Source organism: Arachis ipaensis, chromosome B08 (genome assembly GCF_000816755.2).
Source record: "Arachis ipaensis cultivar K30076 chromosome B08, Araip1.1, whole genome shotgun sequence".
NCBI lineage: Eukaryota > Viridiplantae > Streptophyta > Magnoliopsida > Fabales > Fabaceae > Arachis > Arachis ipaensis.
The window spans coordinates 22,553,340-22,574,258 of record NC_029792.2 but is presented as its reverse complement, the minus strand read 5'-3'; the positions used below and the strand labels follow the sequence as shown (position 1 = coordinate 22,574,258).

Here is a 20,919-nt window from a genome sequence, read left to right as displayed (position 1 = left end):
AATGCAAGTTTCAAAATGATTACACATAATCCTCACTTTTGAGCATATATCATAAAAATCCATAATGCACAAAATCTCAACCCCAAACAAATACCCATAACCATATTCTTAATACATTTTATTTTTTCACTAATCTAATTAACTGTCTTCTGTAACTTTTGCATATCTTCTTCCACCTTTGTTGCATCCTTTGTAAGCTCAACCATCTTTTGGTATGATTGTTTTCATGGCCTTTTTTCAGATTTAACCTCTGTCCCCACATTTCTTAGTTTTCCTTCAACTTCGTCCAGCCAAACAAAATACTCACACCTATGTTTAGCACTCTGAAAATTTGACACAATAATCGGAAGGGATACAGAAGGAAATAAATGGATGAAACCCTAAAGCCAATAAGGAAAAGCAAAGCAATTTGAAAACCTACTTCTCACAGAGGACATCGCAGAAACAATCTGTCTAGATTTCAGTCTGTTCCAGACTTCAGTACCACTACTTCAATCCAATGCAAATACTTACCATTATTGTAGTCAAATTTCTTCTTCTTCTTCTTGTTCCTCTATAATGAAGATCCGCCACCAGTAGCGCTACCATAATTTAGGGATAACGAGCTCGGATTTTTCTGGAGTGAACCCATGCTCTTAGTTTAGTTATCTGTTAGAATTTCAATACTATACATTTTTTTCTAAACATAAAAGAGATGGATGGTTTTAATTAATTTTCTTTAATAATTTAAATATAAAATTAAATGATTTATTCTGAGTTGGCACTAAGGGGATACCTCACTCACAGTCACCTTGCCAGCAAGGGCCAAAGACTCCCATGTGTCCACTTAAACTAACGAAGCCACACACCGATGGACGGTAGGGTGAATGTGTCTGCCGGAGTGAACAAATACTGTGCACGCGTGACTCATTAAATGATTCAAGTATAATCGTGTCCAACGTGTGAACTTTCAGGTATATTTTTGTCCCTTCTTCCTATTTAAAAAGCTAATATTTTCTTAAAAATATCTTTTAATTATTCAATACACTAAAAACATTTTTCATTTGTACAAATTAAATTATTTTACTTTTGACTTGTTATGAATTGTTATTAGATATTAGTAATTTTTGTTTTGGTAATTAGTTTACATTTGAGTTGAAAATGAAAATTAAAAAGAAATGTATAAGGTATGCAAAGGTAAGCAATTCATTAGTTAATGGTAAGCAGTTCGTTCTGTTTGAATTTCTTAATGGAGTTATATAGTATACATTATATAGAGTTCTATGTTATACATTGAAGTAAATCATTGCTGTTGGAGTACAGGCAAGAGTACCCTTATTTCATTATTTTATGTGATACGTGATGTGTTGTAGGTGTCGTCATTAGAGGAAGATCCAGATAGGTATTGTAACAATTCGATGTATGCACCATTCCAGGAAGAAGGGGTCGTTGAGGAGAATGCAACGAGCGAGGGAGATGATTTCGAATGGGTTGGGGGACATTCGGCTGAGTCAGGTGCAGAAAGACGATGATGCATACGGTGATGGCTTTTATCACAACTAGGAAGAAAGGGGAATTGATCGGCTGGCTGATCTGGGTTGTATGAATTTGAAGGAAATTAGTGCTGATCAAATTAAAATGTTACATTTTGTAGATCGGGAAGTTCCTTTTGCTTTCTATAACTTGTATGCGAAGATGAACGGATTTGCTACAAGAAGGTACCGGTCGCAGCAAAACATGAACAACGAGGTTACACAACAGTCCTTTGTTTGCTTTAGGCAGGGATTTAGAAAGAACAATGATTGTGAAAAATGTTAAAGGGAACCAAAGCCGGAGTCCATATGTGGTTGTGAGGCTGAAATGCGTGTACATGTACACAGGAAAAGTGGAAGATGGATCATAATCTATTTTCAGGAAGTTCATAATCACAAGATGCTCGAGGACACTCTAACTTTCATGCTTCCTGGACACAAGATGATGAATGCGGCATTTATTAATCAGACGAATATGATGTTTAAGGTTGGCATTAGGACTCCACAAATTTATGCATCGTTTGTGCAAACCGCAAGAGGCCATGAAAATGTTCCATTTTTGAAAAGAGATATGTACAACAAGATAGACAAAGAAAGGAAGCTCATTGGTGGGGATGCAACATCGTGTCTTAAGTTGTTAGAATCAATAGCAAAGTGAAATCCAAGAATGTTTGTAAGATACTTGGCAGATAAAGATGGGTGATTAGTTCACCTATTTTGGTCATAAGAACAAGTACATGTGCTAACTTGTGGTTTTTTTCGGTCTAAACCATCATAACGAAAAAATTGTATTTGCTACTGCACTAGTTGCAAACAAGACGAAAGAAACATACACTTGGTTACTTCAGCAGTTTCTTGAATCAATGAAAAGGAAGGCACCTGGATGTGTTATAACTGATGGTCACGGTGCAATGAAGAAGGCCATTGAAGTTGTATTTCCAGGTGGTTATCATCGGCTCTGTGCTTGGTATTTAATTAGGAATGCCACTTCAAATATTAGCAATCCAGTGTTTACGTCTGAATTCAAAAAATGCATGTTATTTGACTATAAAGTATCTGAGTTTGAGGAAACATGGCAGAAGCTTGTATCGAAACTTGATCTCGAGACTAATCAGTGGGTGTGTGATCTTTATGCCAAGAGAGCAATGTGGGCCACTACCTATATCTGCAGACATTTTTCGGGTGGCTTCCGAACGACCTCGAGGTGTGAAGGTTTGCATTCTATGCTTGGCAAGTTTGTACACTCTAGACATAACTTGAAGGATTTCGTTGAGTAGTTCTTTCATTGCATAACTCATATGAGGTCTCGGGAAGCACACACTGATTTGTAATCTATTGTTAGGGATTTGGTAATGCAAATATCATTGCATGCTCTTGAGAGATTGGCTGCAAATTTGCTTACCTGGAAAATTTTTCTGTTGTTCAAGCCAATGCTTTCGCGAGCTTGCACGCTGAAGGTTCGCTCCTGCACATACACACCTATGTATGAGATTTATACACTTTCACGATTCGAAAATTCACAGTGAGAGTGGCAAGTCTCGCAGTATCCTAATGGAACTTTCTTTAAGTGTTCATGCATGAGAAGTGAGTCATTGGTTATTCCATGTGATCACGTTGCGCGGTCCTTGTTCATATGGATGCCACAGAGATACCCTCGACTCTGGTTCTAGGCACATGGTCAAAGGATTCCAGGTCCAAAGTTAGGGCATTCATGGAGAAAGGACCATTTTGTTGGGACTCAATGGTCAACTGTCATAATTGGATGTTGAATGACTTGTGCAGGGAGTTGTGTGTGCCAGTGTCTAATGATGCTGATGAGTTTGTGGAAGTCACCCAAAAACTTAGGAATGAGATCTCCTGTATTAAGGGTTCGGTCAAAGAGGTTGGAGAAAGACCAAATGTGGTCGGATCCTCTACTCTGGAGGGATGTGTTAGGGATCCAAATATCGCTTGACAACGTACTCGGCGCAAAAAAGGTTCACTGAACCATCCATTAGTCAAGGGTGTTAAGAGGTGTGGCATATGTAGGAATGTTGGACATAATAGACTTTCATGCCATCAAAGGCAAACCAGGCATGAGTCTGAGTATTTGGCAGCGAGATATAGCCCATGCGGTGAGATGTATGATGACGATGACATATACTATGATGATATATCCCAGGTAAGTCTCATATGACTCTTCAATCACCAATTTGAACAATCAGTTTTACACCAAATTGAATAATTATGACAAATGTGTGTGTCTTTGCTTGTACCAATCTTACAACATGAAGATGGAGATTATTATATCCCAACACGTGACTAATGGTGATGTTGATGCTAATGAGGATGAATTGGATGAGCAATGTGCAACGGATGAACATGAGTACGATGTTTCATTATCGAAACCATAGATAATTGCGATGTTGGGTAGTTTAATTTATATTGTTTGGTAATTATGGGTAACTTGTTACCTCAAAGTAAAGATATTAGCTTTTTTTATTGTTTTGATTCGAACCATTCTTAATTTGTGATGTCTGAGTGAATTATTCATAGAACACAAGAAAAAATGTTCTGGTTCAAACCGGCTTAATTTGTCTTGTCCGACTTAATGCTATTTACCAGTAAGATCCAGAGACATAAAAGAGTACATATAAGTTCATAAGTTCAAACTGATACACGCCAATTAAAAGGAAGATATTTAAATAGTAGGCACACGTCCTAATGAAACATAAAGTCTACTATGACCACCGCCCAGTTCACAACAAAAGGTGTACAGTGAAGACCAGTCTCTCTTTATCTCAAACTTTCGCACCAATACTTGGCATCGAAGATGTCACTTCGTTGAAGGGCTCCATGATCAAACCCAATGCGGTGTGCATCCTGACAAGATTTTTATCGAGCTGCAACAAATTTTCACAAGTCAAGCAAGCGGCATTTGTCATAGATCGAACTTTCAAGAACATATTTGATTACTTACGTGGGGCATTAAGGTTATGCTGAAAGGCACTGCCCGTTGCCATCAAATTCAAAACCGAAATCGCTGAAGTCTCCCTACGTGGTGGAATTGGCTTGGCATATTAACATTAAACATTGAAAGTGTGCTTTACAATTTGGATAAGGATAATTGAAAGGTAGAATGGATTCCACCTTACCTTGATTGGGCTGTGGGAAAACCGTCTTCTTCTTTTATGCGGATGTATGTCACTCCTTTGTACTTCTTGGAGAATTGCAGCGGGTATTTTGGTTTACCAATGACTACTGACAAATTGTCTCCCTGAATCCATGCAGAATGTATTTTTTTTTAAGTTAAAGACAACTCTATCCATCACAAATTCGAGTTACTGTATTAGACTAACCAATTTTCTTATGGTGGCTTTGCATCGAATTGCTTTTTCATCATCCATCAAAGCATCCAGGTGATAAAACACCTCATCTTTGAATGCTACGATAGCTAGGAACCAGTGTCCCTCATCCTCTATGACAGGTATATAAGCCTACGAAAGAAGTACCGAATTAATTATTGTGGAATAAATTATTAACATGTTATAGGTTATATTTATGAATACGTAGTTAAGATTCATAGAGGGCCTCATCCAAGTTGGCATGTAAGTTTCGGTTATTTGTTGCAAACCTTTATTTTATCTTAAGAACACATTGTTATTGTTTTTAATGTCTCTCTCTATTTGTTACGAAATTAAGTCATAAATATTACACTCTAAATTTATAAATATAATTTAGAAAAATATAAATAATATCAACTTGTGTACTAGTGAAAAATGTTTACCGAAAAAATCTATATACTAAAGTTACAAGGTGAGGATGACCTCGCTCTCGTTCCCATTCCATCCAAATCATCGTTCTGGTCAACATATTAATACTTCCGGCTCGATGCAGCCTGCTATCATGCGAAGTGTTACTACCTTAAAAGGAAAACCTTACCAAAACCAAGAACTAACGGGAATTAGTATGCAAAACAGGCTCATCAACTATATTTCTCCACTCCTAGAGTCTACCTATGCTACAAAACCGACCTCTTCCTTTTCCTAGCCTTCATTGATATCGTATGCGGTTTATCGGAATCAGAAAGATCCCCGCTCATCCCTAATATCCCATACCCAAAATGGTTTGCTAGGTGTTTCAAGAATGGCATTAAGTCTTTAACTCTAATACTAAACAGGTACAATTCTACACGTGATAATATTCCTTACAGTTAACATATTTCCTGAAGACACCATAACATAATTTAATTGTTTAAGTTTTTGTCTTCATTTGGTGCAGGCGAAACATAAATGCACACTCATCCCTATCACGGTGTTCTACTGAAAGCATACAAAAAATTAAATACAACACAACAACTCTATAACAATGACAACTCTATATCGCTCCCCTGCACTAAAAAAATTAAATACAACACGACAAAACAGACTCTGTACAAGTATGTATATCGTCATGGCTATATGACAGTCTAACACAACGTAAGACAGACAGGCCATAGCCCCACTTTAAAAGATCAAACCAAACATATCGATAACTAACCATCTCAAAAATAAACGATTACAACACATGCTAATGAAGGATAAGGAAAAAAGATTAACTAAATTTCACCATTACCAGCATCAACAAACAGATTTCTATAGTACCAGCAACAACAACATCGAGAAAGTAGCTTCACATCCTCGCACTCACATTGACATGTTAATTAAATTTAATTTACCAAGCTACTTAATGACCCATAATCTAGGAAAATAACTAAAGCAACAGTTCACAAAAGCAAATTCTTCATTAACACATACATCAAACATATAATAACTTCATACTCACTACAACTAAATTCAGATAAACCAAAACTTAATTCAAGGGGACTGGCCTTCAATACGAGCGTTCACAACAACCTCATAACTGGCCAAAAGCTTCTCATAAGCATCCTCCAACTGGCCCACCTTAGCCCGGAGTATTGTAGTACTGTCTCGAAGAAGCTTCACTCTTGAGTAGTAATACTCTTATATTTCCTTATCGATAATTTCCAGGACTCGACCAAGTATCTCTTGCACCGCATCTTCACGAGCCGCCTTTTCTACCATAGAAAACCGACCCTTAGCACTGTGTTCGACCTCATACGTTCACCTGGAACAACCGCGGTAAATCCGAAGAACGAACCTTTGTCTCTGACATACCTTTCTTGCTTGAAGAAACACGGCCCAGGAATATCAGATTCGTGGCACACCTTCACCAGCCAGTCTTCCATGCTATTCACTATGGCAAATTCACCATTAAGCTCTTCTTCAAGGATTATTGGAAGCCCTGCACCAGCAATCACTTCCAATAATTATTTTTCTTCGGTTGAAATAACCCAAATATATACCATATACAATAACTCAAATGAACAAAATATCATAAGAATAACTTCGATTAAGCACATTCATTGAAACTCAAACTTACAAGACACCACGGGTCGCGGCCAACTGCTCCGAGATGGCGTACTTCCTTTCCAAACACCACTTCCTTCGCCACTGGAACCAATCATCTCCAGCATTGCAGCTGTCCTGGCGGCAATACATTGCAATCTTGTGTTGAATGCCAATACAGCTTGTTGGTAGCTATTAAACCCGTGGAATTCAAGAAAAGGGTAGTTACAAACTTGGTCTCTCGTATCTTCCCAACTAGTATACACACATGTCTGCGTCCCTTTTGTCACTGCGAAGAACAAGTAGCTTTGCATGCTATCCTCCATCCTTCAAAATCGCTCCCTCAATGGAGCCAAGCCAACAAACTCTCCAGTGTGCCAACAAACCCTCTATTTTAAGACAAAAAATCAGTTGACTTCTCAATTGTATACAATAACATTAATGTCTCTTATATTAACATCAATTATATAATTGTGTATTCTATATACCTTCTTCGTATTTGAAAAATCGTGTATGACTTTTTAAAATTATTTAATTTTAGTTAATTTTAACATTTTGATATTAAAAAGAATTAATTATAACATAAATTAGCTGAAATGGGATCCCTAGAGTTTTTATCATATATTTTTTATCTCTTAAAAAAAATTCTCTGTCATTGAAAATTTTTAAAGATGAGTATAAAAATAAGAGAGTTAAGAGAATGAATATTGCCACTTTTAATTTAAAAGATAGTACTCTTAATATAATGTTTATTTGTAGCAAAATTTTATAATTTAAAGGTGACATTATTAATTAATTTTTTTGTCAAGTATTATTAATTAATTTAAAAATGACAATATTTTTTTCTGTATGGAGTTATACATTATACATTGAAGTACCTTTGCATACTTTCCTCTATCCTTTGAAATTGGTGTCTCAATGGAGCCAACAGACCCTCTGTTGTATCCATTTGTTGCGCCTATGTCTCTTTATATTTGTAACCTAAATCCTAATAATTATATGAATGGACATAAAAATAATTTTATTCAATGTCATCTCTTCCTTTTCCATTCCACAGCCACCTAACCAATAATTCATTCCAATACTATAAACAATAATTCCCATTTTATAAACATACATCAATTACTAACTATAACGTTAAATCCTCTAAATTAGCTTTATAACTTGTAACAATTATTTTTTTCGAAACTAACAATTTATAGGCACACTTATTTCTTGAGTTTCAGATTGATTCAAATTAAGCTAGTTTTTTTGTCCAAAATCAACTTTTTTTTGGGACAAGTCCAAAATCAACATATATACAACCATAAAAAAGATATATTACCACCGTTTTATAATTATACACAAAAACTAATATCATACCTTTACAAATTTCAAAACAAACGCAGCCCAACTACTACACTGTCCATTCACGGCCCAAATCAGACGAAAGCAAATATTTAATACTAACCTCTTATAAACATATATATTATGTTATCACCCATGACACAACGGATACATTTGCAAATGTTATAAACCGGTTCTAACTACGTGCAGGTCAGAAGCAACACGTCATTTACCCAATGTTCAGAATATCGATTCGAATCGGCCGGTCGAACCGGAAACTGTTAACAAACACAATTCGGATAGAAGACAAAACCGTCAAATTTAAAAACCAGAATTAGACCATCGAATTGGATGGGAACTGGTCAGTCGAACCGAAACGTGACCTGGATGGTTTTTGAAATTAAGCCAAAAGAGGAACCTTAGTCTTTCACCCAGACACCTACAGACAGCAGAGACCCACTTTCGAGCCTCCCTTCCAGCCCTCCACTCTCACCTCTCGCTCACAGTTCCCACTTCCCAGTCTCCACTTCGAGCTTCCGACGTAACCTCCGTCCAGCCACCGCCGCCTTCGCAAGGTCTGTGGAAGTCACTCACCGTCGCAAGTTCCTTTCAGCCAGCTTTCCACTCGCGCAGCCAGCTTTCCTTTCAATCGTCAAAATCACAGCCACCGCCAGCGCCAATTTCCGTCGCAACATTCCTTCCCTTTCATCGTGCAGCCACCGTGCAAACGTGGAAGCCTCCGTCGCGCAGCCACGCCGCCGCCGGCGCTATAGCTCTGTTCCACCGCAGCCACTGTCCTGTTCGAAGGTGCGCCTTGTCTCCGTGTCTCCCTCTTGCGTGCTCAGTTGAAGGCTTCTTCTAGCTTCTAGGTAATTTTTTCTTTATCTATAATTGAATAATTTTTCGATTCTGGGAAGTTCTGTGAGATGTGAACTTTTTGTGATTTTTTATTTTTCTGTGAACTGTGAACTGAAGTTACTGAATTGAACTGTGGACTTTGTTGAATAATTTTTTTTATTTTTCACTTTCCACCCCCAATGCGTTCTGCTAACTGCATCACAGAGCACTAGTTGCGAAACTCTGTCGTCGGTGTGCCGAGGAAGACGACCTTGAACTTCCGCCATCTTGTCTCTGTCGTCTATCGCCGTCTGTCCTCCTTTGCGATCGAAGGTCATTGACTTAGAGCTAACTCGTTCTTCATCACTTTTAATTTTTTATGCTTTGTTCAGAAATCATTAAATGATTACTGAATATTTTGTGTTTTTATTGAATGATTATCTAATTATTGATTAGCTCTCTGCTGCTGTTTTGTGTTTTCTGTTTTGTGACTTTTTTGGGTTGTGCTGTGTTGTTGCCTGCTAGCGATGAATTTGTTTTTGTTTACTATTTTGTGAATTTTTTTTATCGTGATGTGCTGCTGCTACTGTTGATGTGCTGCTTTGTGTTTACTGTTTTGTAGTTTTCTTTTATTTTTTGGTAGTGATGAGCTGCTGCTGTTGAGGTGCTGTTTTGTTTTTTATTGTTTTGTGATTTAATGATGCTTATATTGTGAATTTGTGACTCTCTTAAACTCTTAATGATTCATTGGTTTATGATTTAATTATGCTTAGATTGAGTTTTTGCAAATTTTGATGATTGATGACAAACTTTCATGTTGACTTTTTATTTTTAGATATTTTTTGTGTTTTTAATTTTTGTTGAAAGATTATGTGATTATTGATTAGCTCTGATTTTGCTGTGCTACTGTTTTGTGTTGTGATTTTATTATTTTGATTCACTGATTATTGATTATTGATTAAATGTTTGTGCATATAACCTCTGTCTTGTAAGGGCTTTAACTTTTGTGTTTGTACACTACATTGGTAGAGAAACTATATGATTTTACAAGCTACGCTTCTCATGAGCCTGATGAAATGGTTTTTGTTTCCTCTCCTATTGAGCCTGATGAACATTTTGTTCAGAAACCACTTTGAATGATTATTGATTAGCTCTTCTCACTGTTGTTGTGCTCGTTCTTCTCTACTCTGAATGTTACTGTATTTTTGTGCCTTTTGTGCTCATTGTTTTTAATTCAATGAAGTAATAGATGAATTGAATTAACTCAATTAACTAGTTAAGTATATGATCGAATATTTGTTATTAGTTTGGTTAATTCTTTATTTTTGTTTTGTTTTATTTTTTGTGACTATCTTAATGAGTTCAATAGTAATATAACGACTAATGAATGATAAATTGTTAATAATTATGAAATTAAAGGTTATATTAGATTTTAGTTGATGTAGTACTTTATATTTGGAAGACATTTTAAAAATTTATATTAGACTATAATTATGTTTTAGAGTAAATTGGACATACACGTGACTAATACTCGAACCTCCAACACAACAAAAAGCGACCGGCATCGTGACGCCTGAACTGGGTTGGCGCATAGTCCACATACTAAAACTGACTCTGAACCAATAGCAGATCTCCCAGGCTGGCACTTTTATTTTAAAAAGAAAATCCCCTTTAAACGACGTGACTTTGGATTAAAAAAAAACATATATTTTTTTTGTCATGAACAAATGGAGTTGAAGAGTTCAGATTCATTCACTTAGGTTACGCCTAAAATTAAAAATCCTAAAACCCACCCACCTAAGGAGCTGCAGCCGCCGGCCATACCTCTAGAGGCAGGAGGAGGAGGCAGGCCCAATTGGCTCCGTTAGCCAGTTCAGAAGGTCACTGTCGCCGGCATTGGTGCAGCTTTTGGCCTTGGCCACATTGCTCCTGTCGCCCGCTTTGCCGCTGTTTCCCATGCTATTGTATTGCCCACTGCTGTCGCCGGCGCTTTTGCAACCTATTCTCTGCATCGTCGCTTTTCTCGCCTACGTTGCCTGTCGTCGCCGGCTTTGTTGATGCCACCGTCTCTTGCTGTCGCTGCTCACTCCCCCACTTCCCTGTTCGTAACTCAGCGTCTTCTTCTTTAGTTTTATTTTTTCGTTTTTTATTTGTTTGATTTAATTTATTTTCATGAGAGGAAAAAAAGTGATTTGTTGAACATGAGGGGGGGACTAGAGGCGTACACCAACAAGCAAAGGATCCGAGGATTTGGAATCGGGAGGAATATCAACGGTTAGAAAATGATTCGTTCTTTGTGTTCGTGGATAATCTACCGGATGATATCTCAAGGAGAGAATTGTATCACTTGTTTTGGTGGACGGGAAGAATTAACGACATATATCTTGGCCGAAAAAGGAAGAGTGGACTGATCTACCTTTTTGCCTTTGTTCGTTACACGACAAAAGGTGGCGCTCTAAAGGCGATTATAGAGATGAACCATTGGAGAATCCGGGGAAAGGTAATTACTGTTGGAGAAGCTAAGTATAGAAGACAATCTCAGACGAGGGGAGGACAGGTGCGGCTGGACCTCACAAGTCAGCATGGAGGAGGACCAGAGGGTTCCCATCATGGGAAAGGCATTGCTGCTGATCAAGTCATTGAGGAACAGCCAGTGCGAGACCATAAGGCTACCACAAAGGGGTGTGGAAATTTGAAAAGAATTGATGTGCCGATAGTCGAAGCAAATATGGATTAGTTGGTGAGGAGTTTTGTGGGACAAACCTTGTACTCTGTGGACCTGAGATCAGTGAAGAAGGTGGTGTGTAAAAATCTGCCTCACATTGTGGACGTTAAGGAGATCGGGGTGTCCAAAGTGCTGTTAATCTTTGATACTGTGCAGCATGCTGAGGGAGCGTTTACATTCAAAATGGATACTTTGTTGAAATTCTTCCATAGGGTCTGGCGTTGGGAGGAGTCGGAACGCTGTAACACTCGAAGAACGTGGCTAGAGTGCTACGGAATCCCTTTACATGCATGGTCGCCGGAAACGTTTAAAAAATAGGAGGGCAATGGGGAGACATGCTTCAGTGTGATGTAACGACAGGGGAAGGAGCATCGTTTACAGTAGGAAGGATTCAAGTTGAGACGGGGGTGTTTGATGAAATTCGAGAATGGGTGCAAATTGCTGTTGGGAATACTGAGTTTGGGGTTTTTGTGAAGGAGGTAGGCTCCCAGGTGAGTGCGGCGGACAGTGTGAAGATGAGCCGCACTGACTGTGCTGAGAAGATAGTTTCTGACGTTGCTGGTGCGTTCCTGAAAAAGGGGGCGGGGAGTTGGGATCCGACGGCGGGACTGGTTGCCGGTAGTCCTACGGAGCCTGTGCACGGGGAGGACAGAGTAGTAATTAATGATATCTTTTTGAATGATGTTAACGTTGATTATTTGAATTTCAAAAAGGATATGCATGTACCAGATTCAGTTAGTGGTACCAAGGACGATAGGGTAGCAGATTCTAAGGGATTTGATGTGGTTAATGAGGGGGAGTCGGAGAAAATGGTCACGCGATATGTGGAACTGGGGGAGGAGGGGTTGCGTGTGCTAGACCATATGGTATGTTTAATGTGGGCCATCCGGTGTGTTACAAGGCTGGGAGGTGTGATGGGTTAGTTTTGGGCTTGCCTTTAATTGGCCCAACAGCAAATCAAGGTGGATGTGGGCTGCAGAATGAAGAGCGCCTGGTGGTTGGGGTAGATGTTGGGCTGGGCCAGGGTTGTTTACTGGCTACAACGAATCACAGACCTCTACCCATTGGAGGCACGGGCAGGTCGGGTGGACTGAGGACCTGGAGGGCTCCACGAGATCTGAGTGCAGTGGTGCCTTTGGAAGGTCTGAGCGGTGAACTAGGGTACCTAGAGGAGGCTGCTACTGCGGTGGACGGGATGACGCACAGTGCGTGGAGATCGCTGGCGGCTGGGACCCAGGAATTGGAGGCGGATTTGGAGAGAGCAGAATCGATCGCGCACGCAGTTATTGAGCGCAAGTGTGGAAGGGTGTCGCCGGGGGAGACGAATGCCGGAGAGGAAATACGCCGGTAGGACCAGGTGGCGCAGGAAGGGGGAGGTGCGGACAGACTACACTATGATAGGTCCCAAGTGGGCCTGAGACGGCAAACTGGAAAGGGAAGCACCTCGGTAACAAACAGTAAAGTAGAGGGGGACATATCGGCGGTGGCTGGCGGTGGTGCTCCCCTGGGGGCAGAAGCAGGGTCTAACCTGAAACAGGGTGTCATTCAGAAGGCGTGGAGTCCAAGGGGACGCATGAAGAGCAGATCCAGGAAAATCAAGCAACTTGGGCACTGGCTGTGGAATCGGGGGCTGTTTTGTACGATGCAGAAGAAGATATTATAGGGATTTCGCAAGCACAAAATAAGGAAATAGCGGCGAAGAGAAGACTGGCGAAGCAAAAGGAAAAGGCGAGAAGGAGTTGGCCGAAAAATCAAAATAAGGTGAGTAAAAACTTGTTTAAATAATTGTGAGCTGTTGGAACATTAGGGGGTTGAGGGGGGACAGAAAATTGAGCATGGTGAAATCTCTGAAGAATAAATATAACTTGAACATGTTAGGACTGCTGGAAACTAAAAAAGGAGTGCTTACTAAATATGATGTTACAAGGCTTTGGGGAAGTAATACTGCTGGTTGGGAGTTTGTAGAATCTGTAGGACGGCGGGGGGTCTGTTATTGATTTGGGATGATGGAGTGTTCCAAGTACATCACAGCTATAAAGGTGAGTGGTGGTTGTGCGTTGAAGGAGTATTAACAAGGACCAACTTCCGTTGTGCTTTTTGTTTGGTGTACGGTGCGCACGGGAGGGAGGCAAAGAGGAGGGTGTGGGAAGAATTGAGCTACGTGGCGGGATTGTGTCAGGTTCCTTTCTGCTTTTTACGGGACTTTAATGAAATTTTACAGGTTGAGGATCGCGAAGGAGTTACTAGCTTGCCGGCATCATGGGAAGAGTTTAAGGGCTGGGTGCATGACATGCAGTTGATAGATTTGCCTCTTACTGATAGAAAGTATACATGGTTTAGGGGTCGATCCTGTAGTTGGATTGATAGGTATCTAGTAAATATTGAATGGACTGAGAAATTTCCAGATATTCGGCTAAAGGGTGGCCCAAGGGGTTGTCCGATCACTGCCCGTTGATCTTGGAAGGTACAAGACTAGGAGGGGGCCCTAGACCATTTAGAAGTCAGGATTCCTGGTTTACGCATGAGGGATTTCTGAGGATGGTGAAGAATGAATGGAGAAGCCTCGGAGAAGCGCAGTTCACGTGCAAACTGAGGACTTTAACAGTACCACTGCGGCAATGGCACAAGGATAACTTCCGGGACATGGATAAGAGACTCATGAGGTTTGAGGAGGAGATCACCAAGCTGGACAATTTAGTTAGTTATGGGATTTATGATGGTACAACGGAGGCTAGAAGGAAGGCACTAGTGAGCTTTTGTGCAAAATGGTACATTAGAAAGGAAATACACTGGAAACAGATGTCTCGGTCCAAGAATGCTACAAATATGGATAAGAATACCAGATACTTTCATAACATTGCCTCGGCCAGAAGACGGAATAACAGGATCGATGCCCTGATGATACATGGAAGACTTGTGCAGAACCAGGCAAGAATAAAAGGTGCGATTAGAGGGTTCTACAAGAATTTATATAGACAGGAATATGCTCCGAGGATTGGAGTTAGAGATGGCTTAGTGAAGCATATCCATAGGGATGAGGCTGAAGTGCTGGAAGTGATGCCATCGGAGGAGGAAATCAAGGAGGCCGTGTGGGACTGCAAATCTTCAAAGGCCCCAGGGAGCGATAGGTATAATATGAACTTCATCAAGAGATGCTGGGAGGACATTGGGCCGGAATTCACTGTAGCGGTATTGGGGTTCTTTCAAAGTGCTAAGTTGCCAACGGATGTAAATGTAACGTGGGTGACACTAGCCCCAAAGTTCGAAGGTGCAAAGGAGGTGAAGGATTTTCGGCCGATTAGTATGGTGGGGTGTGTGTATAAAGTAATTTCTGTTGGTGAGAAGAATGAGATCTGTGATGCCGGGGTTAGTCGGAGAGACTCAGACTGCGTTTGTAAAGGGTAGGAAAATTCATGATGGCGCACTCATAGCCTGCGAGACGGTTCATTGGCTAAAGACTCGGAAAAAGCCAGCGGCTATTATCAAATTGGATTTTCAAAAAGCTTATGATAGAGTAAGATGGAGCTTTGTTGATATTGTGCTCCAGAAAATGGGCTTCGGGCAAAGATGGAGGAATTGGGTGAAGGAGTGTGTCGGCTACCATGGCAGTCCTGGTTAACGGGTCACCATCTAAGCCATTCAAGATGGAGAGGGGACTAAGACAAGGGGACCCACTTTCTCCACTTCTGTTTGTGCTAGTTGTCGATATTTTGCATAGGATGGTGGGGGAAGCTGTCAGGAACGGGCGCATTGCTCCGCTGCTGGTAGGGAGAGATCATATTGAATTGTCGCACTTACAATTTGCGGATGACACCATTTTGTTCTGCCCGCTGGTGACTGAAACAATTGTAAACTATAAGAGGCTGTTGCGGTGTTTTAAGTTGATGTCTGGGCTGAGCATCAATTTTGGTAAATTGAATCTGATTTCGGTGAACTGTGAGCAAGGATGGATTGATCATGCATGTGAACTATTGGGATGCCAGCAAGCCGCTCTACCGGTTAGATACTTGGGGATTTCTCTAGGAGCGAATTCGCACCTAGTGAAGACTTGGAAACCAATCATCAATAAGGTGGAACAGAAGCTTAGCTTATGGAAGGCGAAGGTTTTGAATAAATCAGGTAAGCTTGTCCTTATCAAATCGGTCCTGAATAGCCTCCCCATATATTATCTAAGTCTGTACAAGATGCCGAAGGCGGTGGCGGACAAGCTGATTGCTTTACAAAGGAACTTTATGTGGTGCAAGGAGAACGGTGACCATGGTATACCTTTGGTCAAGTGGGAGCTAGTCCAGGCTCCAAAAAAGGCTGGGGGGCTTGGGGGTTGGGATGCGGTACTGAGAAACACAGCGCTCCTGTTTAAGTGGTGGTGGCGGTTTTCAAAGAAGGATTGCCCGCTGTGGAAGAATATTGTTTATTCGTGCAACAAGTTGAACTCGGATGTAATGCTAGCAACTCAGCCTTTACCAGTAAAAGGTGGACCTTGGAAAGACATCTGTCAGCTGAATATAAAAGAACAACAGATTCGTGATAAAGTGGTTAGTGGTTTGGCAATGGAAGTAGGCAATGGTATGCAAACTCGGTTTTGGGAAGATAACTGGGTTCAAGGTGGTGTTCTCAAAGTGAGTTTTCCAAGACTCTACTCTATTTCAAGGCAGCAAGGAGGTGTCATTGGGGATTGTGGTTTTTGGGATGGGCTAGAATGGATATGGAATTTTCAATGGAGGAGGGAGCTGTTCCAATAGGAGATGGAACTAGTCCATCAGCTCCATGAGAGGTTAAGGCCAGTGAAGTTGTCATCTGATCGGGAGGACACTGTGGTGTGGAAGTTTGAAAATAGAGGTATTTTTTCTACTAACTCTGTGATACAGGCCATACAATTGGAGACACTGTCGGCCGAGATCATGAGCTATAGTTTCACGAGTTCCCTTTGGAAAGGTTTCGTACCTCCAAGAATTGAGCTTTTCGGGTGGTTTGTGCTAGTTGGTAGAGTTAACACCAAGGAGAGGTTGACTAAATTAGGAGTTAACATTATGAGTGATAGTATGTGTATACTGTGTACCAAGGAAGTAGAATCTGCTGAGCATTTATTTCTTCGGTGTGAGGTAACATGGCAGGTGTGGTGCAAGTGGTTGAGGTCACTTGGTAGAGACTGGGTAATTCCTGGAACCACTAAAGAACTGTTTGAGAGTTGGCGTGGCATGCACAATAGACAACAAGGGCAGAAGTTGTGGATGACCACGTTCTTTGCAGTGATTTGGAACATCTGGTTGGAACGTAATGCACGGATCTTCAAGAATAAAAGAGCAAGTCTTGAGGCAATTCACACAAGGACGGTGTTGAGCTACACAGAATGGCGTGCTTGTGATCCTGTGGGAGGCTGATGGCAGCACTGGAGATGCCAGTGGATTGTTTTATTGTCCGTAGCTCTTTATGTTTCTTTCTTTCTTTTGTATGCTCCACTTTAATGTGTTGAGCTTCCTTTTATTCAAAAAAAAATTATTTTCATGAGATCAAAATTATTTTATTTGTTAATCTCTTGTTTATTGTTGATTGTTGTTGATTGTTGATGGTTGATATTAATATGATTTTGTAATGTTTTTGAGTTTTTCCTGATTGATGATTTTTTATTTTGAGAGTTAGTTAGTTAGTTGTGATGGTTGATTTCAGGTCACTTAACAACTATTATGATTTGTGATGAGTGGTTTTTTTTTAAAGATAAAAGATTATTACTTATTGGTCATTAAACATCGTGAATTTAACCGTGAGATTGTGAAATTTTAAATTTTGTCATTATATGAATTATTGAGTTTAAATATTTAAAATTTTATTATATATTTAATTAAACTGGTTCGATTACGATTAGATCACAGATTAGACCTTTAAATTATTGAATCAGTCAAGTTTTTAGAACCTTGAGTACAATAAAGTAGCAACAACAGCACTGCTGCAATAATTGAAGTCACAATCTTCTCTGACACCAAAGTCACAATCAAACTACTCACTCCATTCAGATACAAGGTTCACACATGCTCATGGATCTGGGTTCTCTTCTTCAAGCTCTTATACCATCATGGAACTCAGTTAGTACTATTCATTCATTCACTCACTATACCCTTTTTATGAATTAGTTGATTCTACGAATGTAATATGTAAAGTTTTAATATTTTCACTATTTTGGAATGTGGGTCAGGCTTATTTGCTTCTGGGCTTCTTTGCTTATTTGGCAATTGCGGGATCCATTGTGCTGGGAAAACTTGTTCCTGGAGTTGTTCTTGCTAATGGAACTCGCCTTCATATCACTGCAATGGTTTGTTTTTAACATTCTAGTGCATTACAAAAATGTGGTTCATTTTAGTGTGATTTTGATGTAATATAGGTTCTCTAGTTCATGGTAATCCTTAAATCAGTGTTATAATGGCAACATATTTTTGCTTTTCACTTCATGGTCAGTCTTCAATGCCATACATGGCAAAATATTTGTTCAATGACCTATTAATAGAGGGAATCTTAGAAAAGGAAAAATCATAGGTGATAGGTGAAATTGTTATAATCGCTAGATTTTAATAATTTGAATGTATACATGATTTATAACAAAGATTATGATGATTTCTTATTTATGCTACTTATTGTACCTAGTGAGATAAGGCTTAGCAGTTGTTATGGTATATTTTATACTTTTAAGGATATTTTGCATGTTGATTCATATAAGATTCACAAGAATTGAGCCTATATTTACACCACTATTCCTTTTATGTTTTTTTGGAGGTGTAACTCCATGTTCACATTTCCTCAGGTCTAGTCTTGCTTCTTCTGTTGGTTGCACTTCTTGGGATTAGTGCAAAGATGGGTTTTGTATCTTCTACCATACGTGTTCATATGGATATTCTGGATTTTGCATAACACTATGAATCATATGCTAGAGTTAGAGTGACACAAAATAACTTGTGGCAACTTTTTTGCAGGCTATATCTGAGAGAGGACTTGAGCTGCTGTCCACAACATTTATCTTCCATTTTCTTGTATGTAATTTGATGAGCGGATAATGGCGCCGTTGCCGGGGATTGTTCGTGTTTGGACAACTGACGGTTCATCTTGTTGCTCAGATTGGGTAACTTTCTTTTCGTCTTCTTTTCAAAAATCTTTTAAAAATATTTTCAAAAAATTTCTCTTTTGTTTTCGAAAAAATAATAAAAATGTTTTCAAAAATTTTATTCAAAATTTTTAAGAATGAATTCTAGTGTTTCATGATGATTTGTTGAATCCTGGCTGGCTGTAAGCCATGTCTAATTTTTGGACTGGGGTTTCAACTTACCATCACAAATGAAGAGATTCTCACACACTTAGTTGTTCTATACATGAAAAGTATCCATATCTGCTGAAGCTTGGCTGGCCATTGGCCATGTCTAGTGTTTTGGACTGGAGCTTTCTTTGAAAGCTTGGCTGGCTAGTGAGCCATGTCTAATTCCTGGACTGAAGCTTTAGACTAACATGGCAAGATTCCTGGAATTCATATTAAAAATTTTGGAATCCTTATTTTTCTTTTTCATATAATTTTCGAAAAAATATAAAATAAAAATCCAAAAAAAATTAGAAAATCATAAAAATCAAAAATATTTTGTGTTTCTTGTTTGAGTCTTGAGTCATATCATAAGTTTGGTGTCACATGCATATGCATCTTGCATTTTTTTTTTCGAAAATATCATGCATTCATGGTGTTCTTCATGATCTTCAAGTTGTTCTTGGTAAGTCTTCTTGTTTGATCTTGATGATTTTTTGTTTTGTGTCTTTTCATGTTTATCATATGCATTCTTGAATTCTTAATGTCTAAGCATTAAAGAATTCTAAGTTTGGTGTCTTGCATGTTTTCTTTGCATTAAAAATTTTTCAAAATTATGTTCTTGATGTTCATCATGACATTCAAAGTGTTCTTGGTGTCCATCTTGACATTCATAGCATTCTTGCATGCATTCATTGTTTTGATCAAAAAAATTTTCATGCATTGCATCATTTTTCTTGTTTTTCCCTTGCATCATAAAAATTCAAAAATCAAAAAAATATCTTTCCCTTTTTCTCTCATCAAATTCGAAAATTGAGTTGACTTTTTCAAAAATTTTTAAAATCAAGTTGTTGCCAATGAGTCAAATCAAATTTTCAATTTGAAAATCATATCTTTTTCAAAATCTTTTTTTAAAAATCAAATCTTTTTCAAAATTATTAGTTATTTTCGAAAATTCCAAAAATATTTTTCAAAAATCTTTTTCTTATTTTTATCACAAATTTTCGAAAATAACATAATCAATTAATGTTTTGATTCAAAAATTTAAAGTTTGTTACTTACTTGTTAAGAAAGATTCAAACTTTAAGTTCTAGAATCATATCTTGTGATTTCTTATGAATCAAGTCATTAATTGAGATTTTAAAAATCAAATCTTTTTCAAAACTAATTTCAATCATATCTTTTCAAAAATATCTTCTTATCTTATCTTTTTCAAAAATATCTTTTCAAAATATCTTTTCTAACTTCCTAACTTCTTATCTTTTCAAAATTTGTTTCAACTAACTAACTAACTTTTTGTTTGTTTCTTAACTTTTTCAAAACTACCTAACTAACTCTCTCTCTCTAATTTTCGAAAATATCTCCCCTCTTTTTCAAAAATTTCTTTTTAATTAACTAATTATTTTTATTTTTATTTTTTTATTTCAAAAATTTTCAAAAAAAAAATTATTTACTAACATTTTTCAAAAACCATTTTCAAAAATCACTAACTCTTTTTCAAAATAATTTTCGAAAATTATTCCTCCCCCATCTCATTCTAATTATTCATTCATATTCTAACATCTCATCTCACATCTCTTCCATTCGTACAGTTGTGTTTCTTCCTTTACCCTATATAAAGACCTCCATTCTTCATCAAATTCACACAACACACCCCTCTACACCCTCCTTGGCCGAAACACATCTCCCTCTCCCTCTCCATATTTCTTCTTCTTCTTCTTCTATTCTTTTGATTATTGCTCGAGGGCGAGCAATATTCTAAATTTGGTGTGGTAAAAGCATAAGCTTTTTGTTTTTCCATTACCATTGATGGCATCTAAGACCGGAGAATCCTCTAGAAGAGGGAAAGGGAAGATA

General features: G+C 38.6%; 3 protein-coding genes and 1 pseudogene across 3 annotated transcripts; all 4 read left to right on the top strand.

Annotated features, from left to right (window-relative positions):
• On the top strand, positions 1,158–2,169 carry LOC110265268. The gene is made up of 4 exons (XM_021108185.1): positions 1,158–1,166; positions 1,353–1,494; positions 1,634–1,739; positions 1,860–2,169. Exons 1-4 carry the CDS (start codon positions 1,158–1,160, stop codon positions 2,167–2,169), a joined length of 567 nt encoding a protein of 188 aa, XP_020963844.1.
• LOC110265267 lies at positions 13,793–15,191 on the top strand. Its single transcript, XM_021108184.1, has 3 exons — positions 13,793–13,825; positions 14,008–14,111; positions 14,192–15,191. Exons 1-3 carry the CDS (start codon positions 13,793–13,795, stop codon positions 15,189–15,191), a joined length of 1,137 nt encoding a protein of 378 aa, XP_020963843.1.
• Positions 16,532–17,167, top strand: LOC110265266. Its single transcript, XM_021108183.1, has one exon. The coding sequence runs from the start codon at positions 16,532–16,534 to the stop codon at positions 17,165–17,167; it is 636 nt and encodes a 211-aa protein (XP_020963842.1).
• LOC107612033 overlaps positions 17,727–20,919 on the top strand; it is an 8,231-nt pseudogene continuing 5,038 nt past the window's right edge.

Bases quoted from the DNA above. Each gene is read 5' to 3' on its own strand.
- LOC110265268 (XM_021108185.1), top strand. The intron at 1,495-1,633 runs GTGCAGAAAGAC...TACATTTTGTAG, and splicing joins GGGACATTCGGCTGAGTCAG to ATCGGGAAGTTCCTTTTGCT. The intron at 1,740-1,859 runs GTCCTTTGTTTG...ACATGTACACAG, and splicing joins AACAACGAGGTTACACAACA to GAAAAGTGGAAGATGGATCA.
- LOC110265267 (XM_021108184.1), top strand. From the start codon at position 13,793: ATGGAGTGTTCCAAGTACATCACAGCTATAAAG. The intron at 13,826-14,007 runs GTGAGTGGTGGT...GAAATTTTACAG, and splicing joins AGTACATCACAGCTATAAAG to GTTGAGGATCGCGAAGGAGT. The intron at 14,112-14,191 runs GTATACATGGTT...AGAAATTTCCAG, and splicing joins TTGCCTCTTACTGATAGAAA to ATATTCGGCTAAAGGGTGGC.
- LOC110265266 (XM_021108183.1), top strand. From the start codon at position 16,532: ATGGAACTAGTCCATCAGCTCCATGAGAGGTTAAGGCCAGTGAAGTTG.